The following is a 27,998-nucleotide window of genomic DNA, read 5'->3' as shown; positions in this document are numbered from 1 at the left end:
TAATAATTATCCAGTCTGCTTATCTTGCTGTTTAGAGCACTAAAAACATGCCCTGAAATGCATGAGATCCTTTAACACTTAGTTTGTTTAAACCGAATCCTACAATCAAAACATCGTAAATCAGATCGTAATCGCATTGCTTCACAGACAAATTGCAATTCAATATTTTTCCTAACTCCTTCAGCCCTATAGCCTTAGTCTTATACAACACAATTCCCTTCTACAGCTTTAACAAACTTGGACACCTATACATTGTCATAAACAGTTGACTTGTTTTGAAATGTGACTTGAATGAGTATGGGGACATTGTTCGCACCCTGCCTTGCCCATGCGATGTGGGTGTCACTCTGTGGTCAAAAGCCTCGTCACCCTGCCTCGTCGCATGGCTCACAGAATAACACAGGAAGCACTACGCATGGGGAGGTTTGTGGGCAGCTTGGCGTACCCTCTGAAGCTATTCCTCTTGTTGTTGAGTAATGGCCCGGGAATCTCCATGGCGTCTGCAGGGGGCGTCGTCTCGGCCGCTGCGTTAACCTGGGGCGCTTCCGGCTTGGCCCCCTGGTTGTTTTTAGTCTTTTTGGCTACCTTCTCCTTCTCGGGGGGCTCGGCTGACATGGTGCGCTGCTCGTTGGCGGCCTCTGGTGGTGAGAGCGTGTCCAGGGGCAGGTCGCTGGGGCTGGGCTTGCCTTCTTCTGCTTGCTCCTCACTGCTGGTGATGTGAACGTTAGAGGCCATGTGCTTGGCATTGGTGCTGGAAGAGCTAACATGATGACACAATAATGATTTCAGTCCACTACTTCTAAACTTGGCAGCTGAAAGTGATTACATTTAGGTCTATATTACTTTTAGATGGTTATTTTTTGTGAATATAGAGACATTGAATCTAACAGTCGCTACATACTGTATTGTGCAAACATAGCTTATCTTCAAACATAATCCCCTTATGTTTGTAGTTTAGTCGACCAGTCAAACTATTATTTCTAGTGTACATTGAGACTTTTAAAATATATTATCACACAAATAAAGAGCGAACTAGGGTGTCTGAAGGCTTCTAGTTGAGGAAAAAGAGAAATTGTTTGACATTTAGATTCGAATAATGTCTCAGAATCTTTTTTTGTCTTAAATAAAAAAGGTCTTTTGGTTTTGTGTTTGAGTCTGTATAAAGCTCCTGAACCCAAGTGAATATTTCTGTTGAAGCTGCCATTACGGCAGGGAAGAAACAGCGGTAATGGGCCTGAAATTTCCCTTTTGGAGTTTATCTTTGTCATGAAACGTTATAAAAAATATATATATCTTTAAAAAAAATCTGATTAAACCATGGCAACTATCACCTGTCACAAGTGTGCTTTTGAACAGTTTAGATTGAGTATATTGCACCCTAAATCATCAAAACCTTATTCATTTTCCACCTTCTAATATCATCAAAATTGTGATTGAGATGTCGGTGAGAATACACTTAAAAAACTGTGTACATTTATAATTAAAATAAAATAGTGAAAACATGTTGCACTTTGACTAATGTGAAGTTTTTGCACATGACGGGACATTAATACACTAATGTACACTATACAATTTAATGAACACCCAAAACTCATTGGTTTAACTATACTACTGAGCGCCTTGACCCATCACTACCGTCTGTTTAGAAGAATCCACTCCTCTTGTCGATCTGGAGCTGTTTCAGTCCAGTAAAACTTTCTTTCTTCTGCCCTTGATAATAATTATGTCCATCCCAGAGCCCGAAAATAATCCACAATCTCCGAAACTCTGATTCACTTTGATAATTGTGGCAGGCGCTGTTAGTTTCAATGCAATAACCCCCGCCGCCATCAGTGTCAGTGTGGCGTGTCGTGGTGCATGCTGGGATAGCTTTATAGTCCTGAGAATGATTATCAAAATACAACTATGATTTTTTTGTCAGCAGTCGACTAGTAATGATCAGATGATTGATCCTTGCAGTCCGTTTTCCTCGTATTTCAATCGAGACGAATTCTTGTTGTAAAAACGCATTCAGTATTCAGTTACCAGACGGTGATTTTTGACACTAAAGGAGCTTTTATAGGCTACATTTTGCAAAATGTAAAAATTATAATGTAGAGTTCAGCTTGAAACTATGAGGAAGGAAATTAGACTTAATCAAAACAAAGTATGCCTTTAAATCTTGAAGTATTATCAGAATTTACTGATGCTGATTAAATGTACACTACTAAAGCCATATATTATTATTATTATGTTATGATAGTATTTTCTAAAAATCATTTTAAACAGCAATGCAACCAACCATCAAATGCTTTTAATTCTGAAGACACAATAGTGGATTTTGTAATCCTGAAATTAGGTTTTTGTGTTGGTTTGCAAACTTGCAAATGGAAATTTATTAGCTGTTATTTAATATTTGTATTATCATCATTTCCACTCTCCACAACCTTACAAGAGCAATTCATTTGGTGATTTGTGGACTGAGCCTTGTTAGCACTACTTCTCTCCTTGGCTCCGTTAACAGCGCACTCATCAGGACGTGGACATGACCTGTCAGCCTTCAGAAACAAACAGTGTTGTCTAAATGGGATGAGACTTGAGGGCATCCGAGGGCCCTCTTTTTGATGGGATGGACGTGTTGGCAGTGCAAACCATTGTCAGAGCGGTGCTGACAGTGTGGAGTGTGCCTCTCCAACGCGGCCTGTTGTTGACAGCTAACATTTAATCCAAGATGCTCCAGCCTGACGACAGCTTTAAGTCGATGCAGCGCGTTGGCCACATCAGCTGCTGGTGTGGCGTGTTTCATAGATGAGTTTGGATCATTTAGAGGAATCATACTGTGTACAGCCTGTGGTCAGAATATTTTTGTAATGGTTATGATGCAATCGCAAAACATGTGATGAACGATCTTGCAGTCAAATGTTGTTGTTTCTTTTAGTACAATATTTCTAACTATTCCTCAGGTTTGCGATATGGTTTAATCAATCACACTTTTCTGAATGACAAAAACAGCCGGATAAAAAAGGTTTTTTGCATTTAGATGCATTTTCAAACTATAGATTTAATTCAAATTACTAAATTTTGCTTCCAATATCACAGTTTTCATTTTTTAGTTTTTACGATATATTGTGACTTGAATAATCAACAGCTAACCAAATGTTGGCATCCCTAGTCCAGTAATACACAATAAAGTACAGATAGTAAAGTTTAAAACTGTTTTTTAACAAAACATATAGATGTATTTGGGTTTATTTACATATTTTTAAATCAAGGGCTGTTGACAATAAACAAATAATCATAGCTGCAGTATATTTTGATAATTGTAATCGTTATCTGGACATGAGACTCTAAAACACATTCAAAAATGCCTTTATATAAAAGAGACAGTAATTGAATTAAAACATAAAAAATGAATAAACACTCCTGAATTTAATCAAAAATATACTTTATTTGTCAATATTCTTTGTCTAGAAGCCTTCAGTCACCATATTTCAATCTTTATTTTGATGATAATGTATTTAAAAAGTCTGAAAGAAAAAAACAATCTATAATAATCAAAATGATCAGTTTGACAAGTCGACAAATAAAAATACTTATTTGCTTATGAGTCGACCTCTAAAATCTAGATTCTTCTGTTTTTACCTTCCTTCAAATATAATGTAACCACACCCCTTGCACTATGAATCAACTTAAAAATGTTAATCATTGATTAAATGTAAGTGCCTCGAACCTCTTCTCTACTTTAAATGAAAAAGAAGAAGAAAAAAAATACATACTTAACAAAACAAAAATTCTTGAAGTACCTTAAACTGACTGATATCTCGTAATAAACGATCTGTTACTGCTGTGGGAATAATAAACACTGCAGTATATTCACCAGCAGGAGGCGTCGCGAGGCCACTGCAGCGCCCGTGTTGGTCGTTAGCTAAAGGGGCGTGTACTGTAGGCCGGCGTACTCACCCAATGGAGCTAATGTCCTCCGAGTCCTTCTGCTCGCTGCTGTAGCGGAGCTCGGCAGGCGTCTTAAACGACAGGTCCTTCTTCCCCTTCAGCCAGTACGTCTTCATGTAGCCTTTGCCCTGTTACGGAAAATCAAACCTCCTTCATCAATTTAGTTGTTTAGTCGAGGGGTTTTAAAGGATTTTCTATTCTCAGCACGAAGGAGACGGCGTGTGGCGAGTTATCTTGAGATTTTGGGAATGAAATGAGCGTTTATTAGGTCTTTTTTGCAGATAAATACACAGTTTAACGGTAATTTTATTTTGAAATATTTGTGATTGTGTGACCTCCTGTAATCTTGGAGACTTGTCATTGGCATTCTGGTACAGATGCACGGTCAAAACATAGAGATACTTTATAGGTTTGGCGGCTTTTGCCAGCGCCATGACGACAAACGGATGCACAGAACATTTCCGGGTCGATTACAGCCCTACTGGCACAAAGTGGTGGTAATGAGCTCATTTTCAGTTACCGTAATTACTTTTTGGAGATTTTGGAACGGTTAGTTACCTGAATAATTTACACAGTGAAGAGTAGAACCTAGATTAAATTATACAATGGCAGCGCAAATGAAACTTTGACAGGTCAGATTAGACTACGGCAGAGCAAATGACAGTTGGACAAATTGGCCAATTACATTCGATTTTGGTGAGGCCATTTTGAAGTTTATTCTCGGTTCTTAGGGTTAGAATGTTGTTTGTTTGTTTGTTCATACATGTCTTTTTCAGAGAGCCACAAGATTTTGCTGGGACATGTTTTGTCAGCAGATGTACGCAGGGTTTGGAGCTGTCCTCAACGGTGGAGGTGAGACAATAGCGCCACCTGCAGTCCAACTTTATTATCCAAAAGGGTGTGAAACTAAAAAGGCCCACTCGCCTCGGTTTGAGATACTAAAATCGTTCATTTCTTGTTAAAGGATGATTCTTTAAGTAGTTGACATGTCAGATACTATTATTTTAATAAAACATTTATTTTTATTGTACATTAAGACATTTCACATTTATTATCAACCAAATAAAGGTTGAAAAATGGTGACTGAAGGTTTCTAGAAAGAGAATATTTGCAAATAAAGTGTGTAAATCTGAAATTGAGTAATCTTTTTGGACATTTTGATTTAATGATGCTGCTGTCGTTGGTATAAAAAGGTATTTTGTTTGTATTTTAGAGTCTGTAATAGTCCAGATCACGATTATGATGATCAAAATAAGACAATTTTACAGTTGACTAGTCACAATTAACAACCCCATTATGGACTGAGAACTATAAACCGAGAGAGTTCATCACTCACCTTGACAAATATTTTCCCCCTCTCCTCGATAATGTACGGCTCGTGTTCCAGGTGGTCTTTGGTGGTCTGGCTAATGTGAATCTGCATGCCCTGTTCACAAACAAACACAAAACGCCAGTAATCAAACCCCACACAAATCACCACGTTTATAAATCCGTCACAAAAGGGCCAAGGCTTTCATGAGTTTGCACTGCGGACAAATTGAATCTGGGGAAAATTGTGTTCTTTTTAATTAGCCGAGATTGGATTTTTTTTAAACGAAACATTAAACTTCTATTATTGTATGTAATAGAAAACAAATGAGGTGGTTCGCGTGCAGCGTTAACCGAAAAGCACAAGCAGTACGTCTCATTCTTCTGATGCTAATGATCAGTGTGTTGCCGGGGGTTGCATATGGTGCGGCGGAGTGTAGTCACCACTCCGTTGCTCTCCATCCGCGAGGCCGTGTTGACCGTGTCTCCGAACAGGCAGTAGCGCGGCATCTTCAGTCCCACCACACCAGCCACCACCATCCCCGAGTGGATCCCTGAGACACAGCAGAGCCAGCAGCAGCAGCATATTAAAAAGGAGCTATATCGTGCATTTAGAGTGATTCGTGCATGTTTGAGTAGTATTTATTCTCCGGGCAACTGTTTTTGTAAGTCTTTCTATTGTTCTATTGTTCTATCTCATTCTGTGATATAAGTAGGATTCAGCAGCGTTGCGGTGCCAAAAAACAAGGAAAATCCACTGCTCTGTTTCGTCGGCATGGTCTGGCAGAGCAGCACTTTGTTGTCATGACGTTTACAGAGAGGCACCATAAAGGAGCAGGTGGAAATCAGCGCGTTTTAAATCAATATATTGCAATTCCAGATGTCCAAAATATAATGATCCACAGTTATAGATTGTAACTTAAAATAAATAATATACATCAATATGAATATACATATAAAATAAATAAAATAAATAAAATAAATAAAATAAATAAAATAAATAAAATAAATAAAATAAATAAAATAAATAAAATAAATAAAATAAATAAAATAAATAAAATCAAAAAGATAAAAAAGATAAAATAAAATAAGGCACACAAGGTCCAAAATAAAAGTCCCATTTATTCCAAATTTTTTTTCTAATTTGTCCTTTTCCTAAGTTAAGTCTGTGTGTGATTTTTTCCGTTTTCCGTATGTCAGTTATAATATCGGCGGTGCAGTTTGTGTCATATATTTTTTGGTGAGAAGTATGTTCCACAGGTATCTATCTATGCTGGGGTTTTGAGGCCCAAATATACAGTTCTGAAATTGAGTGGGATGGCGGTGTCAAAAACAGTCTGCAATGATTTGTTCATTTCCGTCCAGCAATTTTGTGAAACGATGCTAAATATAGAGCAGACAAAAGTACCATATATGTTCTTTGAGTTTATATCTCATACAGGGTAGGATATGTTTTAAGGGACAGGTACAGCTCATCAATTATCATTCAACCAGAAGCAAAAGATATGATACATTAAGACAAACCGTAAAATATAACTATACTGACACAATAAGCCATGAAGTGCATCAGTAAGTTATTGCAAACACATAATTTCGTAGTGTTTCATAGTGTGCGTAATGTTCACATTAAAAAGTGACTCAATCCTGTTTCCTTCACCTGCGTACAGTCAGCAAAATCAAACATGTCCTCACGTACCGACCTGGAAAAAGTCAGCAACGCTCTCATCTTCTCCTGTCTTAATTATTGCTATTTCCTCCAAGACAATAAATTAATTTCTTGCCTCCAACTAGTTCAGAGCAGCTAGACTTCTCACACACCACCCCTGTTTTAGCTTCCCTCCACTGGCTCTTACATTTCTGAGCTTTTAACTCCCATACGAGCATTAGATGCAAACAGCACACAGCCATCTCATTTTCACCCTAAGATGCTTTTACAACATGGGGCAAAACAGATGTTACTTTATTACATGAAAAAAAAATCAGGCACAGTCCATTTAACCTTAACACATTTTATTGTATTACAGCCTATCTTTTCTCGGCATTGAACAAAATGCTGACATCTAAGCCTCCATCAGTGTCTCTTTTATGAGAACCAACGCCTCTTACTGAAACTGCTGAGCTTAACTCGCACTAAAAATGAGCCATGACTTTGGCCTTGTATATTTTATCGCTCTGTTGAAAAGGTTTCATAATTTCCGCTCTCACCTGGAGGAGAACTGGATTACATCACAGACTTTAACCTTACAGGCGATGTCAGTGGATAAAGCGCTCTGAGAACAGGGATCAGGAATCTAAAGCTGGTCAGTTTGAACGCAGTGAAGTGGAGCTGACCAAGCACTGAAATGTACGGATGGTCCAATATGGATACTTCAGTCAAGACTGATGTGGCTGATAACTATTATTTGGCCAGTGTTTTATAATCTTAGACCAAAACCACAATATTGAGTAAAGTTGTGATCAATTCACAACAGTTTTTTTTTCTTTTTCTGATTATAACTTTGTTTGCTAGAATAGCACTGGTAGTAAATATGATCATAGATTTACATCAGTCAAGTTGCAGTTTGTAGAAAAATAATAATGTAAAAATCAAAGTTTATTTCTTAAAGTAATGTCTATGTCATCAAAAAGCGACATTCAAAAATGCATGAACAATTCACATTCACATTTTTCAAATATGTTTTTCAACATATTTGAAATCATAAAAAAGTGTTTTTCAAATCATAACTACTGTGTAATTTATAGGGATTTTTGCCCTTGTTTACAGTATGGTTCTAATCTTAAATATAAGTAATATGTTTTAGTGAAATGTGTCGTCCAACCTGCCATATGCACTTTAATGTCTCTGTACATTGTCTCTTCAAATAAACTCAAAATTAAGTAAACTAAACTACTAACACTTTGAAATACAAAAGAATTTAAAGTATTCTCAGAATCTGTTCGCTTCAAGTCTGTCTGAGTCTTTAAAGGACAAATATTCTGCTTTTATCACCAGGTTCTCACAGCTCAGAAGCCCTCTCATAGAATGAGGCAGATTTTTGACTTAATGTAGAGGCTAGTTTGCCCTGCCAAAACAGCCACTACTGTATCGAAGGTGCAGAGGCATATGATTTCTGACCGTGTCTAGTGTAGTTTCATGTGTTATTGTGGCAAAGGTATTTCACTGGACTGGATTTTTAGATGCTTTGGAAGACAGCCGTGCTTAAAGACTGTACATCTTCAATCAGTAGTGGCTGTTTTGGCAGAGAAACTAGCCTCTGTATCAAACAGTCAAAAACCTGCCTCATTCTACAACTTCTGAGCTGTGAGAACCTGGGCTACATTTCCAACTAAAATTTCTAATATGGACTCCAAGATGGATCGGAGGTATGGCCCATCACAAACACACCACACAACTTCAAAGATGAAGCTACAGTTTCCTGTGGACTGGTCCTGTGACAGAGTAACTTCAATCAAGATCCATGCTTTCCAGACTGGACAAGAGGAAAGCACAGAATGTTGAGCTTGGTTTGTCAAAACTTGCATGAAGTCAATCACAAAGTACAAATGAAACTTTTCACTTTAGCACTGAAACATGTAAATAACTGAACTAGAGAAACAACGGGGAACTGCATTGAATAGAACATCCAACATCTGTGCAAATTAATTCCATTTGAAACACTATTAAGATGCACTTTTCACATATGATTGTTGGCTATTCCCTCTATGTCAAACAGGGGCCGGTGGGCTGTAGAATCAGGATCTTCACGACATCAAGGATCATCAAGTTAAAGACTGCAGGTTCTGTTCTCCACTAGTGAGCTTTTCAAAGATGAATTCCTTGGAGCTGTCAACAGCTATGGTATAGGGCCAGATGCTGATGCCCAAAAGCTGGGTTTAGGATGGCACTTTACGGAAGAACCCTGAAGCAGGACAAACTAGCCTCTACACTACTGAAGAAGCAAGGGTGTGTTTTTTTTAAAAGGCAGGGGGAGTACGTACCCACTCGGATCTGGATGTTGTCCCCGGTGGAGGGGTCTTTGAGGTGGTCGATGGAGCTGAGCATATCCAGAGCCATGTCGCAGATGTGGTGAGCGTGGAACGTGGTCTTATTGGGAACGCCTGCCACCACCATGTACGCGTCTCGAATTGTCTCAACCTAGTCATCAAAAAGAGCTTAGATACCAGAAAGAAGGGCTTGGCATGTTTCTTCTTGTGGGTTTCCTCTGGGCACTTCTGTCTCTCCCAAACATGCACAATTCTCCAACTACAATAGTCCTAACTAACCTAGCTCAAGATCTGGAGATGGGTCAAATGCAGATGACAAATTTCTCTACTGGGACAATAAATATTATTTTAAATCCTCCATTCTTACAGAGAACAAGGTGGCCTTTGTAACACCAGAAATCGTTTGAATATAGCAAAATTCAGGGTCAATGTGGGGATATGTTTGTATAATTAGAAACAAATATTAGTTTAATTCAATACTGTGCCAGTGGTAGATTTTTTAAATATTTTCTTTCCATTTAGTCCAACCAAGGTAAATGATGGGTCTCATTTATAAAACTTTATAAATTCTGACTAAAAGTGTGCTTACTACAGACAAAACACAAACTTCCTCAAAATTGCTGACTTAAGTGTCAATCTGAAGGCCCACACATGCAAAGTTCAGAGTTTTGGAAGTGAACTGTGTATTTTCAGGTCTTTTTCGAGATCACAAACTTAATGTAGAAAGTCACGTATGTAACATTTTTGTACACACGTTTTATGAATGAGACCCTTTGGTAGTACTGCCTTTACTCATGCAACTAAAGTTTAAAGGTAGAGGAGCATTCAAACTTTCAAAACACCTTTGTATTAGGCAGTGGCGTGTGGTCAGGGCAATCAAGGCAAGCATTGATTGCCCAGTAAAATCAAAAATGAGAGTTTGTCACAACTATAACTTCTAACGGCGCTGAATAAACCTGTGTGGGAATCTTGGATGTTTGCCCTAACTGAGCATGCACAGTGGAGAAGTGAAGCAGCAGCAGCGCCGTGTTTCAAGAAACTGACTTAAAAACTATATTTTAGAGACAAGTCTGTGTTTGTAGCTAAGGCTCTGTTCACATGTATAATGATTGGACGTTAGTTAGACATACAGGCAGTCATTTAACAACATAGAACGCTAATTGGTGTAATTAATTGGTCGGTGGAAGTGAGCTTGAATAGTGTTATCTACTAATTCTTGAACACCCCAAGTCTGCTTGCCCATCTATAAAAGTCCCTGCACGTTACTGGTATTAGGCAAATAATAAAATCTGCAGGCACACAATTGAATCAGCATGCTTTAGATGTTATTGTTTGTCTTCAGCAACTCAGCTACCACCATCTGTTTTCACTTTTTAGTCTGAACATTCATCCCAATCTTTGCCAAAATGTTTAACCTTACCACGTAAATCTCATTTGAAGCTATAAACTACAATGTAATGTTACGACCTTGGAAGATATCACGACATCTGCATTTTAAACACTACAAGTACTTTGCATCTGCTGGCATTTTGCTAGGAATATAGTTTCCTAGCGCATATTTTAAACCCATAAAACCATCTTTTACATAACCCTTTTTATATACCGGCTTTTTACAATGCATTATTTTTCTTGTCATTTTTATATTGCAGCAATTTTATCCGTCCCATGCTCCATTACCGCTTGCTTTATTCCTGTTCTTACCGGGTCTCGGGGGAGTCTTACAGTATAAGATATGTCATTTTACGCTATCAGCTACCGTATTTGTGGGCCCATAAATATGCATAGTGCTGTTTGCCTTGTGTTTTATGGAAGGCAAGATAGCTGTATGTCTTTGCTGGAGCCTGACCTTGTAGACGTTGTGTTTCTCGCTCAGGGTGTCGAAGACGATGTAGATCTCGTTGAGCATGTCCACCACCTGCATGGGCGTGATGTGGATGCAGATCTCATTGAACTTCACCACGTCGCTGAACAGGATGGTCACGTCCGGGAACACCTGGGGTATGAGCAGAGGAAGGGGCAAGGGTAAGGGTAGTCTTTAACCAGTGCTTTAAAATCATTAAAAGGCATAAAATGATCTCATTTAAAAGTTTATGTGTTTTGTTCCACAGGGAGCGGAGTTAAAGGTGGTATGGACGATTTTTTTCAGCAATTTTTTTATCATATTTCCTCGTGGCGTGGATAAATCATTTGTCCTGCCACGTATCAATCATAAAACGCACCTACCGCTCACCTGCAGCCGCGTCAGGCTCGTCCCCACGTTTCCGCGTGCCTAAGCGCATGGATCTATCATAATATAGTTCCCTCAGTGTATGGGGCAAAATGAAGACGGAGAAAGACAGTTCGAGCTGACGCAGAAGTGGACAGAAATCTACGGGAGACGAGCGATGCGATGCGCTCCGTTGTGCTAATAAACAAACGCACGTGTGTGTTGTATCAGTCCGCACGGGGGAGTGCGCATGCGCACTTCCACCTGCGTTCTCAAATCGCCAAAAAATCGTCCATACCGCCTTTAACAGGATGGGATTTTAAAATAAATAATATTTATTTTGATCAATGTTTTTCAGCCCTATTCTCATGTATTGGAGTAACAGCATTAGATGGAGCAGCATCATCAACAAATACTGTGCAATTAATTGATTCTGGTAAAAGTACAGCTCAACCTCTTGAACTTGAGTAAAGTACAAATGTATACCATTGTAAATGTACTTTAAGAAGTGCTTCTTAAACATGTTTTTGTGCTCCCCCTTGGGAGATAAAAATACAAAATGCAACTATATAACCACATAGTAGCCTGAAATAACAATAATAAGTATATATTTATATGACTGTCTTCTATGAAGAAATGGCACAACACAGAGCCTCACTGGTCTGAGTGCTCTCCTGTCTCTTCTCCTGCAGAGGCTGGGAAGGTCAGTCACCTGTCTGAAGTGGGACAGTGCAAAATTGGTGCTTCACTGCAGTGAATGAGGTATTCCAAGGAGAAAATGCACTATTGTTACTTCTCAGTCAGTGGATCACTTTTACCACTGCGGGTCTATGACGGTCACACACAAACTGCTTTCTGTGTGGTGCTGACTCATACTGTTGCGTTTATGTTTCACATTTAACACGACACGGATATGGGATATGCTTTTTCGCCAAGAGTGGTCAGCAGCGCTTTTAAACTTGAGTCTAAGTTAAAAAAGTTGGAGGGCGGAGACAAGCGTGAAGGGAACCAGGACAGAAGCAAACGCAGAGGGACAGAGGAGGGACACAGGGGTGCAGAGGAGGGACAGAGGAGGGACAGAGGAGTGACAGAGGAAGGATAGATCTCATATTGTACATATAGAAGCTAAAGCCATCATAGCGGTGTGAGCCATTCATGCCAGACACTTATTTATTTCATGCTGTCAGACCATGAACATCTATGCTGTTGGAAAAATATGTTAAATAGTGTGAGCTCAGTGCTAGATGTTGCTGTTGTTCAGGGGCAGGGCAGGAGCACAGGGCAGGAGCACAGGGCAGGAGCACAGGGCAGAAGCACAGGGCATGGCCACAGGACGTGACCACAGGGCATGGCTACAGGGCAGGAGCACAGGGCAGAAGCACAGGGCAGGAGCACAGGGCAGAAGCACAGGGCATGGCCACAGGACGTGACCACAGGGCATGGCTACAGGGCAGGAGCACAGGGCAGAAGCACAGGGCAGGAGCACAGGGCAGAAGCACAGGGCATGGCCACAGGACGTGACCACAGGGCATGGCTACAGGGCAGGAGCACAGGGCAGAAGCACAGGGCAGGAGCACAGGGCAGAAGCACAGGGCAGGACCACAGGGCATGGCTACAGGGCAGGAGCACAGGGTAGGAGCACAGGGCAGACTCTGGTGGTGCTGAGCACTTTTATCTTCTCTCACAGCTTGGGCTCTGAGTTGGGTCATTTAGGAGTATGTTGTTTAACCTTTGGCACTATAGATGTTTAAGTAAATAGGCACAAATACTCATTCTAGGGCATGTGGAACTCTAACTTTTGTTATAATTTTGATATTGCAAACATGTTAGTGATTTACTGTGAATGTTTTGGTATTGTACAACAATTTGGTCTAAAATACAATAATTTTGGGCTCTATGTACGATAACAGGGTTTTTGAGGATCTGGCCTCACTGGCTTTGATTGTAAGGAATAATAATCCTTACAAACAAATGTTCGATACTCTATATCAATGCTCTATATTTTATACTCTATATCAGTGGTCCCCAAACTTTTTGACTCGAGGGCCACATTGGGTTCTAAAATTTGGCCGAGGGGCCGGGCCAGGAAAATATGGTGTGTTTGTGTGAACTAATGAATTACTGTAAATTACACGCAAGATTTGACCTGCAACTTGTAACAAAGCAACAAATGCAATTCTCAATGTACAAATTGTTTTCCAAATGCATTAAATAATGATTAATTATCTACTGTCTTCTACTGTCCACAAGAGTCTTCTACTGTCCACAAGAGTATTCTTCAGTGTGTCAAACACTTGCGCTTCCTGCTTGATTGGCCCCGGTGGCCGTTTGTGGTGAATTTTATTTTCTGCGCGCCATAGATATTCTTGTGCGCGCACTAAGTGCGAGCAGTGCACTATGTGCGAGCAGTGCGCAGCTGCGCAGCTTAGAGGAGACAGTGGCCATCTCTTGGGGAAATGTGGGCATTACAGGCGAAAGGTAAAATGAACGGCCAGCCACAGTATCATGAGTTTGAATCCCGACTCCGACATTTGCTGCATGTCCTCCTCTCTCTCTCATCATTCCCCTTTCTTTCTTTCTCATTCCATCTACTGTCTAATAAAGCCTACGGCAAAACAAATAAATAATAATAATAATAATGATTGAAAGGCCCAACGGGCCGGATGTGGCCCGCGGGCCGTAATTTGGGGACCACTGCTCTATATCAATGCTCAAGACCAGTCAAATTACATCAGGAATCTAGTGTAAATATACATACTTACAAACATTTGAGAGTAATCTTTCGATGTCCGACCAAAAGGACAAGTGAGTCAACCCTGAAGCACGTAAGACTAGTAGGAGGAGAGGCGTTGTCAAACCTTACTATAATAAACTCATTACTTTGTATTGGATAAATCGTAGGATCTCATTAGCTGTGTATGTGAGCCTTAAGCATTTTTTCTATTTGGTTTTAAAGGCGCAATGGACGATTTTTCGGCGATTTGAGAACTCAGGCGGAAGTGCACATGCGCACTCCCCGTGCGGACTGATACAACACACATGTTTGTTTATTAGCGCGATGGATCGCATCACATCTCTCGTCTCCCGTAGATTTCCGTCTACTTCTGAGTCAGCTCGAACTGTCTTTCTCCGGTTTCATTTTGTCCCGTACACTGAGGGAACTATATTATGATAGATCCATGCGCTTAGACACAGGGAAACGTGGGGACGAGCCGCACGCGGCTGCAGGTGAGCAGTAGGTGCGTTTTATGATTGATACATGGCAGGACAAATCGGCAGTCCACGCCACGATAAAATAAGACTCAGATTTCAACCTTTAATTTTGGTATTTTTCAAATCCTTATCCCAGCCTTCATATATTTTATTTAATAGATCATTATTACTTTTGGCTGTGATAAGAGACTGATAAAGAGCACTTAAATAGTTTCCCCTTTATATCTTGTTCTAAAATTATGTTTATATTTGCTGGAACTGCATTCTCAATGTCACAGTGCTCTTTAATCCAATCATTTCACTGCATATACCTACATATTTTAAATCTAGCAATACGCTCATTGAAGGGGATAAGGTTATTTTGAAAATCTATTTACGTTTCCCACCTTAAAGGAGTACCATGAATTTTAGGAGGATTATTCCAAATCTTGTGGGTAGGAGTACAAACTTCACAAAATAAAAGCGGCTTTGATTTCTTCCACACATTTAAAGTTCACAAAATTGTCAGTCTTAACTTTTTTCTTACAGAACATGTTGCAGTTGATGATTCTCAATATTGAGCCATGGATCTTCATTAACACAGTCAATTATTCCGTCTGTACAAAACATCTGAGCTGTGATTTGATAAAGTTCCATATTGGGAAGGTTTAACCAGCCGTCCTGTTTGGGGACTTAATGAAATGATTGTGTTTATCTCCTTAAAATAGGCCACATCATCATTATCAGATTTATTCTACTTCTTCTTACTGTTTGATCCCTACTTTCTGCTCAGAGCTGGCTTTCCTTCTCGCTGCAAAGGCCATCATCACACCCCTTGTCCTGTTTATCTAATTACTTTTTAAAAAATGTATATTGGTTCAAATAAGTAGGACAATCATATGTACCTTAAACCTTAAACTGTATCTTTATTACTTTGTTAAAACTTTTGTATCTTAAAATGTATACATTCTGGTTTGCTTTTGATTAATTGCATTTCAATTTTCCCCATATTTATTTTATAACCTCAATATTTTGGAAATGTACTCATTATATACTTTACTCTTGGGCTAGTGTCTCCATATTGTTCAGATATAACATCAAATCGTCAGCAAATACACTTTTTTTCCAATAATAATTCCGGTTATATCGTCTGTGTATCTTTTTCTGCTGAGGGTTGGTTTGCCATGGCGAACCATTAGGAATAAACCCAGTCTGATAATGATGAATAATAATGTGTAAAATCGATGCCAGTCTGTTATTCATTGCTTTGGTAATAATTTGTTGTTAATCGAAGTGACGGGTCAAATGTCAGATGGTTTATTGCAATCACAACCTGGTTTTGGTATCACTGAAATGGGAGAAAAAGAAGAACTTTTGTTGACTTTCAAATGAATCCATCCCCTCCATGAACAGGGAGTTTCATGTTTGTCCAAAATGTGGGTCCAATTTATGTGATTCCTTGTTATTTTAATGGATACTAATCTACCTTGAACAGAAAAACAATAACAAATTATCTTCATGTCAGAGAAAAACACTGACGTTCCCGAGATTGTGTAAAGATATTGAGTCTGTGTTGAACTGTTCTTTTCGGGGCAGACCAAAGTCCTTTCCGTGGACATGATGGAGGTGAAGGGCAGCTCATGGGCCAGGGGTGCTCTCTCCTCTGTGATCATAGACTTGAGTGTCGTGCTGAGCCTCTGAGCCCTCTTACATTAGCAGAGTCGATCTCCCTCGTGCCCGTGTAGAGGGGCCGTACCTGGCATGTCTCCAGCGCTGTGATGCCCTTCCTCAGGCGGTCGGCCACAGCTTTAGGGATCATGGCGTACAGCAGGGAGTCGCCCCTCTTCTTCTCTTCGTCCAGCTTCTTGATGATTTCCTGCAGCTGGGCGTACTTTTGCTGCTCCTGAATAAGGTGGAGGTCGAGAGCAATGATTAAGGGAGACATATTAAGTCAAATCAACTTTAATGAGCTTTCAACCTTGTTATATCAGTGTTCCCTCATCATTAACTTCGCCCACTGCTCTGTACAAAGTGATTATTTGACATAATCTGACTCCAGGTCAAACATGTATGTTTCTAAAATGTCAAAAACTCAATCAAAGAATGTGCCAAACTCGTCTCGCATTGAGTGTACACCCGACGTTAACGCACAATTTTTATCATGTATTCCGTGGAGATTTTTTGTCTGATCACATCATTAATTAAACATAAATGAAACTTTAGGTCCTATTACTACTTATAATAATCAATTAGTAAAACTAATATTTGGTATCAATAGTTTGTTATATCCTTTTTAAGTACCAGTACAACTACTTTTACTTGTGTGCACTTTTTGTGACTTTTCTATCACACTCACATCCTGAGGGAAATGGGATACAGACATTTACAGCTACACTGGGATTTAGCCTGAGCAGTGGGTGAATGGCGACGCTAATCCTCCTAATCTCTGCTGCTCTGCTGAAAAAGCTACTTTTACCTTGGCCTCGCCTGGATGCCCTATTTTATATAGAGCTTACACTGGTGCCATGTTTATGCTGCAGACATCTAACTCTGTTATTTAAGGCAGAATGGTGTGTAATGGGCTGGATCCGTTCAACATATCGGTAGTTTTAAACACCTTTTCAAATAAATTTTCGTCAGTTAATTCCCTGGTAAGTAATAATCACGTCATCATTTCTACTTCAAAAAGATAACAGATGTCATGTCACAGTTTTAGCAGATGGTCACTCTGAAAGCCTTGACACATAAGGGTCACATATCTTATTTTAATTGATTTTGATTAATGAATGTGATGCTTACAACTATGAAGAACTGAAAACAACATGAGGTGCTCCCCTGTGTTTTTAAAGTCCATACACCTTGCTAACAACCTATGTTTATGTTTGAAGCTACTGTATTTAGCCTCCCTGCATCACAATATCCAGCAGATGGCGTTGTTCCTGAAAGCTTTTAGCCTGTTTTCTCTCTATTCGAAAATGTTTAAGTTTACCCCTGTGCATTTGCATGTCTTGAAGTTATAAAATGTGAAATACCAAGTCTAAGGTGCCTATTCATACTTTAAACAGTCTGGATAATGTGATGCAATGGAGTTTTACACGTTTCTTAGCTTGACCCCTTGCCCTAGGTGTGTTTACCTGATCGAGAGCCAGCTGCAGTTCGGCCGACTGCTGTGTTCCGGCCAGAATAAGCTCCCTGCTGGAGTCGTGCAGATTCAAGTCGTTCACATAAACGCCCATTTTTATCATGTCCTCCACCGTCTCAATACTAGAACAAAACATAATGGGGGAAAAGTGATGCTTTCATATAAGGTAAATGGTACACCCACTTTCATAAACCAGTGTACGCAGACACTAGGGGTGAGGAAGTGTCATGCCCAAGGGCACAACAACAGCATTCATAGGTGGGTGTCATGCAAGGTTAGAACTGACCACATTGCCAATTATTTGGAAAAAATCACCCCACAGCAACCCCGTGGAATAAACTGAAAGCACAAATTACAAATTACGGAAAGTTTGTCCAGGATAGTTTGTTCCGAGACCCCATTTATAGGGGTCTAATTTTCCAAGTACGAAGTGAACAAGAGGGGGACCAAGCACAGCCCTGCCTCACTCCTCTTTTCAGAGTCAGTGTGTCTGTCAAGTGATGGTTCATTTTAATTGTTGGACAATCAGAAAGAACCCCAATATTTTCTATTATTAAGTTGTCTATTTGAAATTTGTTCAGCTATTTAAATAAACAAGACTAATGGGATCAAAAGATCTTTCTCAGCATCCAAACTAATTATACAGCATTGTTTTGTTGACTTTGTTTATGATTCATCACGTGTAAAGATTGTCTTATGTTGTCCTGGGGTTATCGTTTGTTAATAAATCCTTTTTGATCATTGTGAATCAAATTAGGGAGTATTTATTCCATTCTTCTGGACATAATTGAGGTGTATATACGATATTCCACATTTAGGATTGAGATTAGTCTATATATAAGGCACAATCAAGTCAACCATTATCTTCTTTAAGTATTAGAGATATGATGGCTTCTTTCCAACTCTGAGGAATTTCAGTGTCCTGTTAAAGGTTGTTGAAAGCAGAGGAGTAAGTGTGTCTTTTAAAGCGTTATACCACTCTGAGCTGAACCCATCACCTTCCAGAGACTTGTCCTCTAATCTCTTGATTGCACCCTGTTATTTCAGCTCAATATTTTGCCCCTGTCGTGATAAGAGAGTGTCCAGAAATGATTAATTCCTTCTTCTTTATCTTCAGAAGTTTTTGTAAAACTATTCAAATAAAGACTGTATTTGCTTGTGTCTAGTTGTTTTTTAAGTTTCCAGGCTAATGATAATTTAAAAAGAATCTCTCTCTCATAATATCTTTGTTTGGGGAAGAGCATTTTTCTTTGTTATTTCCTGTGAGGTCAGAGGTCAGGCCTCCTGCAGTTGATATCAAAATATCAAAAACATTTAAACTAAGTATATCTAAGATACTTAAATAGGCTATATAGGAGTTATCTTTAATTTAGTATAATTATAGAAAACTAAATGTCTCATAAAATATCAACTACTTGAGTCCACACACCCCCATGCTGGAAAAGCTGACCCCCTCTTGCTGTTCTTTCTCATTCCTCCATGTTTTGTATTTTCTTGAGAAGCACTTACTTACTCGTATGTCACCAACAAAGTGGCAAGGAAAGCAAAACCATGTTGCAGTCGTCTTCTTTTGAGCTTCTCACAAATGTGACAAAACCCGTTGCTGGGTCCAGGGTGAAGAAGGTCTTCTCACCATAGTGGATCTCTTCTTTGCTTCTTGCAGCCTGTGTTTCCTGTTCTCTGTGGTTCACAACCCTCATAATCAGGGCTCTCGTAGATTCTGCATCTCTTCTTTCTTGGCTGACCCTGTGCACCCTCTCTACAATCTAAATTGAGGAACCGATGCGAGATCTGGCCAGGACTTCAATAAAATGTTTTTTGAGAAAAGATTCCACCAGACCGTCATTCTCCTCATTCCCAGCAGAGAATGTGAGGCCATCTTTGACGTTTCAAACTTGTTCAAATCTTTCTAAGCAAAGATTGTCTTCTACCTTGTCTCTGAAAGCCTTGACACATAAAGTTCAGAGGTTACGGTTTTGGACCGTACCACACATTTCTACGTCAACGAAATGCTAAATTTGTTATGCTAAAGCATAATAAACTGTGTATGTCCTTACATAGGTGTCCCCAAGAAGATGAGGGAGTCCCACGGGGGAACATACTTCATCTGTCCCTTCAGATGCAGTGGCTTCTTTGGAGGCTCCCGCATGTCCTCGAAGATGGTCTCACTGCACTTGCCTAATCATGCAAAATATGGAACAAATAAAATATTATAGTAATGTATTTTATGTGGTTTAACTGTAATTAAAGGACGCACATATTATGCAGTTTGTGTTGTTGTTTGCCTTTAAACTTGCTCAACTTGCTCCACCTCACCTTTTACCAAATGCCCATATGTTAGGCATTCCCTTATCAGGATTGGTGTTAGCACTCAATCTGCTGGCAGCAGAGGGAATTACCATGGTGAAATAAACAAAAGCTAGCTGTCTCCCAACATGCTAATGTAAGCACGCAGTTGTAATGAACATGATTTGATGGAAGAAAGAAATGCTCATAATGAGTCTAGTGATGATTTATGGACATAAAAACAGCACAGAATATTTCAGAGCTGAACCTTAAAGGGGAGTATTTACCAAACAGGAATCATCAAACAAGCATGGATGGAGTTAAATACAACTCAAGTTAAGCTTTTGATGAGGGAACAATGATGTAATTTTGCATAATATGTGGTAAAGGGGTATTAAAGGTCACAGAGGAAACGTGTCTGACCGGTGACTGTCTGGAAGGCCAGCAGCTCGATGTCCTCTCCTCCAGAGTTTGCAGAACTGTTGTGCTGTGTCAGAGCACTCCTGTCAGAGCTGTACTCCTGATCTGTGCCTTTCATCTCCTCAACCGCTTTGGACTCTAAAAAGGACAAACAGACAAATGTTTACTTTCATTTGATGCAATTTCATATTCAACCAGTACTAAGAGGAAGTGGGTGTCCGCACTGCTGCACTCCTTTCCTGCAATATCCTTTTTGTGTGTTATTATTATTTTCCGGTTGTCAAATAAATTGTCAATAAAAATAATAAATAGTTCAATAAAAAGACAGACATAAAGGTAAATACACAACAGAGCACTAGAAATTATCAAAACTAGAAGAAACAAATCAACAGAAAATCTACAGTGTCATGTTTTATTGAACATTTGGGTAAAATTATATTGAAGTTCATGTTTTCTTGCTATCACAACTAGCATTAGCATATTGATCTTGCTCTTAATCCATACAATGTATCATCAGTGTCCCGTACCTCTTTCCTCCTCCCTCTTGGGCTTCTCAGACTCCTCCTTCTCCTCTGGCTCCTCTTTACTCAGCTTGGGTATGTTCACCTTCTGTTTGCTCTCCACTACGGCTTTGGACACCAGCTCGAACACATTGTTTAGATGAGTGTAGATCTAGAAGCACACAAGAGGAAATTGACCATTATTTGACAGGTATACAGGCAACTTTACAGCACAATATATATGGTAATAGTAGGTAATAATATGAAATGATATTAAACATGTAACTTCTGACTACGATCCAAAAAGCAAGTCGACATCAATGCGAAAATGCTTGATAAACATCAAAAACATCAAGGATGGCCCAGTATTGGACCACAACCCAGTATAGCAATGGTCTCCGAAAGGCGGACCGCGGGCCACATCCGGACCATGAGACAATTTGGACCGGCCCGCATGTTAATCTCTCAAAGCCCATGGCAGCTTCTCTCATCAGACTGTGTCTTCAGTTTCATGGCTTTCATGTAATGATGCACACTGGCCACTTGCTCTTCTTCTTCTTCTATGGTGTTTTATGGCGGCTGGTATCAAAGAGTTACACTACCGCCAGACTTTATTCTTTAGACTTTATCCTCTGGCCACTTGTTCAACGTGAGATTTAAACCCCTCTCGATTTAAACGCCCTTTGCCATACACAACATACAGTTGAAAACCAAGACCATGAAGAAAAGCATTCTGAGATGCTTGTTTGTGTTGTATTTTATACATATATATGTACAATAAACACATTCATAGGCGGAAATCCCAGGGGGTCCCCCCATAATTCAAAATATATTATTTTATTTTCTTAATGCGTCACTACCGCGGTGCGTCACTACCGCGGTGCGTCACTACCGCGGTGCGTCACTACCGCGGTGCGTCACTACCGCGGCGCTCTGCGCTACTTTGTGACAGCTCCGCCGTGACCTGAGAGCCCCGGTTCATCTTAAACACTGCTCTTTCAAAGCACGAACGTGTGATGCTGACAGCTTCATTGATGATTTGGTGTAAATATAACATGCGTAAGGATTGATTGAAAGACCTGCGCGAGTCTACGGTACGTGTGTGATGTGTGGGTTGTCCCACGTGTTGGGTTATTAAAGATGTACCGCGGTCTCGTCCCGGGACATGTGCACTTCTGTGGTTTAGGCGCGTCTAAATTCATAAGCTCATTTCTCTGTGAATATGTGTCAGATTGTAATAATTATAATAGTCCTGCTCTGCTCCTGTTTTAGTCCTGTTTTAGTCCTGCTTTAGTCTTGCTTTAGTCCTGCTTTAGTCCTGTTCTGCTCATGTTTTAGTTCAGCTTTAGACCTGCTCTGATCGTGTTTTAGACCTGTTTTAGTCCTGGTTTAGACCTGCTCTGCTCCTGTTTTAGTTCTGTTTTAGACCTGTTTTAGACCTGTTTTAGTCCTGCTTTAGTCCTGCTTTAGACCTGCTCTAGACCTGCTTTAGACCTGCTTTAGACCTGCTTTAGACCTGCTTTAGTCCGGCTTTAGTCCTGCTTTAGTCCTGCTTTAGTCCTGCTTTAGTCCTGCTTTAGACCTGCTCTAGACCTGCTCTAGACCTGCTTTAGACCTGCTCTAGACCTGCTTTAGACCTGCTTTAGACCTGCTTTAGTCCTGCTTTAGTCCTGCTTTAGTCCTGTTTTAGTACAGCTTTAGACCTGCTTTAGTCCTGCTTTAGTCCTGCTTTAATCTTGCTTTAGACCTGTTTTAGTACAGCTTTAGACCTGCTTTAGACCTGCTCTAGACCTGCTTTAGACCTGCTTTAGACCTGCTTTAGTCCTGCTTTAGTCCTGCTTTAGTCCTGCTTTAATCTTGCTTTAGACCTGTTTTAGTACAGCTTTAGTCCTGCTCTAGACCTGCTCTAGACCTGCTTTAGACCTGCTTTAGACCTGCTCTAGACCTGCTTTAGACCTGCTTTAGACCTGCTTTAGTCCTGCTTTAGTCCTGCTTTAATCTTGCTTTAGACCTGTTTTAGTACAGCTTTAGACCTGCTTTAGACCTGCTTTAGTACTGCTTTAGACCTGGTTTAGACCTGGTTTAGTCCTGGTTTAGTCCTGCTTTAGACCTGTTTTAGACCTGCTTAAGTACTGCTTTAGACCTGCTTTAGACCTGCTTTAAACCTGGTTGAGTCCTGCTTTAGTCCTGTTTTAGTCCTGCTTTAGTCCTGCTTTAGACCTGGTTTAGTCCCACTTTAATCTAGTCCTGCTTTAGACCTGTTTTAGTCCTACTTTAGACCAGCTTTAAACCTGCTTTAAACCTGGTTTAGTCCTGGTTTAGTCCTGTTTAGTCCTGCTTTAGACCTGCTTTGAACCTGGTTTAGTCCTGGTTTAGTCCTGTTTAGTCCTGATTTAGACCTGCTCTAGACCTGCTTTAGACCTGCTCTAGACCTGCTTTAGACCTGCTTTAGACCTGCTTTAGTCCTGCTTTAGACCTGCTTTAGTCCTGCTTTAGTCCTGCTTTAGACCTGCTCTAGACCTGCTTTAGACCTGGTTTAGACCTGGTTTAGTCCTGGTTTAGTCCTGCTTTAGACCTGTTTTAGACCTACTTAAGTACTGCTTTAGAACTTCTTTAGACCTGCTTTAAACCTGGTTGAGTCCTGCTTTAGTCCTGTTTTAGTCCTGCTTTAGTCCTGCTTTAGACCTGTTTTAGTCCTACTTTAGACCAGCTTTAAACCTGCTTTAAACCTGGTTTAGTCCTGGTTTAGTCCTGTTTAGTCCTGCTTTAGACCTGGTTTAGTCCTGCTTTAGACCTGCTTTAGTCCTGGTTTAGACCTGCTTTAGACCTGGTTTAGACCTGGTTTATTCCTGCTTTAATCCTGCTTTAGTCCTGTTTTAGTCCTGCTTTAGACCTGCTTTAGACCTGTTTTAAACTTGGTTTAGCCCTGGTGTAAACATTGGTTTATACCAATAAGTTGCTAAGTTCATATCAAATACATACATATATACTGTAATAATGCATGTTTTTCAAGGTATGTATATTATACCTTGAAAAACATGCATTATTACAGTGAGCAGGGACACTTGGGGTCTCATTTATGAAATCTTTAACAGTGTAGTTTCTTTTTGTTGTTGTTGCACAGTTGTGGACCGGACTGCACATTTCCACCTCAAGCTGTCTTTCTATAAGTCACGCATATACATTAGACCCCTGACCTGTAACTTGGTCTGGTGGGGTCACATGCTCAATCCATGGAATTAGGTAAATTACTGCCATAATGTGGGACATTCTAGGGTTAGGCAAAGCATTAACATCTGTCTGGGACAAGAAGGTGGCAGATTCTCAGATTCAATAGGTTCACGTTCTAGAATTTGGTGATGTCATAATCTCAGACGGTGGGCAAAAGCCTATGAGAGATTTACAGTTATGAACGAAATATTCAAAATGAAAATTCACAAATATTATCATTATTTGTTTGGAATTGGCTCCACGAACTTGTCATATTGATCTCATGTGTTAATGTCCTTACAACTGACCACAATCATGCCTTTGGTGTTGGGTAATAGCACAATTTCTGACGCTATTGTGAACAAATTATGTCACTGTAGTTTATCAATGCTGACAGAAACAATGTTGAACTTTGTACCAGTTTTTGTTTCATGTGTAATTACGGTGATATGAGCCATAAACCAGGTCAACAAATGTGACTGCAATTTGTTTATTCTACCTGAGAATTCTGACCTGACTATAATAATTCTAGAATGTTGTTTCTGTTTCTGCTGTGTAACATTTGCACAATAATGACACATATTAAACAGCAGCAGCATCTCCCATAGAAAAGAAACAGAACTCACATTGTCCCAGCTGAACTCGAGCATGGGTCTGACCAGGGAGAACTCCTCGTTGACCTTCTTGCCCTGCAGGTCGGAGAAAACCTCCTTGAGACCGTCCCCGATGCGGTACATTGTCATGTCCCTCCTAAAGATCACGCTGAAGGGGAACATGTCAAAGAAGATGCCCCTCTTCATGGGCAGCTTCTCGTAGCTGGGCGCCGTCTTCTGTTGAGGCATCCGGTGTTTGAAGGCAGCATTGTCAAAGTTCATCTTATACACCTGGAAACACAGATCAGGTCAAAAAGGCGACTCAAATTATAATAATAATCCCTTTCCTTCCCGCTGCTGTCAGACTGTATAACAAACACTGTTAGCCCTGAACACGTAAAATACTTGACTGACTTAATCATGCGCAATACCGTCATATTCATGTGCAATACTGACTTAACCATGTGCAATACAGTCATATACATGTGCAATACTGACTTAACCATGTGAAATACAGTCATATTCATGTGCAATACTGACTTAACCATGTGCAATACAGTCATATTCATGTGCAATACTGACTTAACCATGTGAAATACAGTCATATTAATGTGCAATACTGACTTAACCATGTGCAATACAGTCATATTCATGTGCAATACTGACTTAACCATGTGCAATACAGTCATGTGCAATTACTGTCATACTCACAAGCAATTAAGGCCATATTTATGTGCATATAACTGATGTAAATAAGAGTGTTTACTTACCATTAGTATTAGTATTATTTAGTCTTATGCTAGCTATTTTTACTTTACTTTATTATTATTTACTTTATTTTATTATTATATTTTTGTCTTTATCTTTTTATTTTATTTTATTTGTTTATTTATTTATTTTATTTTTTCCCCTCCATTCCCTATTAAGATATGAAAGGAGTTTTGCTAATAAGAGTTCTTCTACTAAGAGTGTTTTTTTTTTTTAAACTTCCTATGAGTTATCTGTCCTTTCCCCCTGAATCTACTTGCGTTGTAACACCAAAATTTCCCCTTGTGTGGACAATAAAGGAATATCTTATCTATAGAAAATAAAGAAGGGGAAAAAAACATAAATATTGGTAGTCAAAACTCAATCTAGGTTAAGAGTTTAACCTTCAATCCAAAAGAGGAAATACATACCACATAGGTCATCTTCTCTGTCTCCTCTTTGGATAAGATCTCTACTTCTATATCTGTGTTGTAGAACTGTCGGCCTACTTGAGACAGCTGACCTAGGGGAGATATTCTGATTAGCATTTATACAAAGTGAAAACATGAATAGAAGAATATTCATGTTTTCTCTTATGAGTCTCCATGTCTCAGGAAAGCAAGTTTGGTTTCAGACCAGCCATCACACATTCACGCATAATATAAACATTTACCGTTCAAGCCATAAAGACACAAAAGATATTCAAGATATCTCAAACAACTGCTTGCTATAATTCGGCAATGAGTTACCAATTTTTTCACTTGCTATTCGATTCCAAACATAAATGATATACACATGCAACATTATTCTATTAAAATGAAATAAAGCTACAACACTGCTGATTATTCTCAACAACTACAGTATCATTCAAAAGTTGTCCAAAACATTGAAACTGAACACTGAATGTAATGGCATGAGTGTTACTGGCTAATAAGAACGTACTTTTACAGTTTCTTGACCTATTTTTTGTCAAATTTATGTCCAGTGTCAAGATTATGATGCAGCTTCATGACCAAAGTCAATTGGCAATTATCTAGAAGTAATGATTCTTTTTGAGCAGTATCTTACCATAAATTAGAACTGCTGGTATCAATACTTACAATGGAAGCATTGTCACACCCTTGCTATAATTACTGTTTTAAATATTCAATGTTTCATCTTTGAGCTGTCGGGAGCAGTGTGAAAGATCCTTCTCTACATCTCAAGCCTTCTCATGGTCAGGAGCTCCGAGGACTGAAACCCATCCAGACTCAGTAAGAACGGGCAGCCACAGTCCAGCATCTAGACCTCCCAGCTTTGAAGCAAGAGTTTATACCAGGGGTTGATGGTACCTTTGACGAACTGTGTGAAGCCCTTGCGAGTGCTCCTGTAGTGCAGCGTGAGGCTCGTTTCACACTCCTCCTCCACACAGAAGCTGGGCGGCTGCACTTTGGGGAAGGAGAAGCGGAAGTACTCGTGCAGGTTGTCCAGCTCGTTGATAAAATCTCGCACGTTCCTCCCCAGCACCTGCAAATTTCATATGGATAAGTGAAGAAGTACTGGGGGTACTGCAAATGCATGTACTGCAAGTCCTGAATCGAATGAGATCTAATTTGAATTCAGATGAAGTATATATTCAACCCGGAATACAGCATCCATCCATCTCGTTACTACATTGCTGTTCTGATATATAATTATTATTATTTTCCCCCTCCTCATGCTTTTCAGTACGAAAATGACATCCATTCAGATGTATCTGGTGTTTCATCAGTGAGTTCACCTTGAGAATGCGCTCATATCCGTAGTTGCCGATCCTCTTGACCATGTAGACTCCAAAGGCGTACATGAGCTCATCATGTGTTTTCCCCAGAACCTCTCCTGCTGCCTTTGCCAACCGCAGGATCAGGTTATCACTGATAAGAATCAAAACCTTTGGCATCAAACAATCAAGCTCTGGACTAAATATACCCTGTTGTTGTGCAGTTGTTTGCCTTTAATGTATTGTCTGTAATGACACAGTTGATGTGAGCTTACTTTTCAACACTGTGCCAAAAGCAAATTCCTCCAAATAGTTTGCTTGGTCATTAATAAAGATTATGATTCTCTGATACTGACGAGGCCATATGGCAGGAGGTGTCTCTTTGCAATACAATGCAATTAAATGTGCTAAAAGTATTTGTGAATGTGGGTTGCCTAGAAGCAGGTGAGAAAAAATGCTTTGGCTCTCTTCCAACAACTCTTTTCTATTAAAAACGAAATCATCATCACCTATCACCATGCATTGATCAAACAGCTTCAGTTCTTTCCCACAGCGACACACAGCGGTGAGATCGGGCTTCTTACTTGTACATCTGGTGCCGTACAAACTTGAGGTGGGGGATCTCGGCCCGGTTCTCGATTAGCCTCCACACGTCCTCTCCATAGGACTCATTGATGTAATCGTTCACTGCTTCCAGATACAGGCCGTACATGTTCAGAGCGGTCGCCCACGCTGATGCCAA

The 27,998-nt window shown here is 39.8% G+C and overlaps 1 protein-coding gene across 4 annotated transcripts; it reads right to left on the bottom strand.

Annotated features, from left to right (window-relative positions):
• Window positions 1-3: 3 nt before the first annotated feature.
• LOC140373487 (soluble guanylate cyclase 88E-like) lies at window positions 4-27,998 on the bottom strand. 4 transcript variants are annotated; one of them, XM_072460007.1, is made up of 16 exons: window positions 27,841-27,998; window positions 27,278-27,410; window positions 26,850-27,024; window positions 25,950-26,041; window positions 24,805-25,062; window positions 20,996-21,140; window positions 20,472-20,606; window positions 19,820-19,940; window positions 17,755-17,884; window positions 16,377-16,523; window positions 11,069-11,215; window positions 9,217-9,373; window positions 5,683-5,792; window positions 5,267-5,356; window positions 3,940-4,058; window positions 4-760 (listed from the first exon to the last, which is right to left on the bottom strand). In XM_072460007.1, the coding sequence occupies exons 1-16, from the start codon at window positions 27,966-27,968 to the stop codon at window positions 388-390; spliced, it is 2,460 nt and encodes an 819-aa protein (XP_072316108.1). In that variant the 5' UTR covers window positions 27,969-27,998; the 3' UTR covers window positions 4-387. The 4 variants fall into 4 exon arrangements, with proteins under 4 accessions (XP_072316108.1, XP_072316109.1, XP_072316110.1 ...); XM_072460008.1 differs by having other exon boundaries at window positions 4-709; XM_072460009.1 differs by having other exon boundaries at window positions 4-706.

Source organism: Eucyclogobius newberryi, unplaced genomic scaffold (genome assembly GCF_026437365.1).
Source record: "Eucyclogobius newberryi isolate DKJ021-1_F unplaced genomic scaffold, fEucNew1.0.hap1 SCAF_3, whole genome shotgun sequence".
In the NCBI taxonomy this organism is placed as follows: Eukaryota; Metazoa; Chordata; class Actinopteri; order Gobiiformes; family Gobiidae; genus Eucyclogobius; species Eucyclogobius newberryi.
The sequence above is the reverse complement of the archived record's forward strand: the minus strand, read 5'-3'. Positions and strand labels throughout refer to the sequence as shown.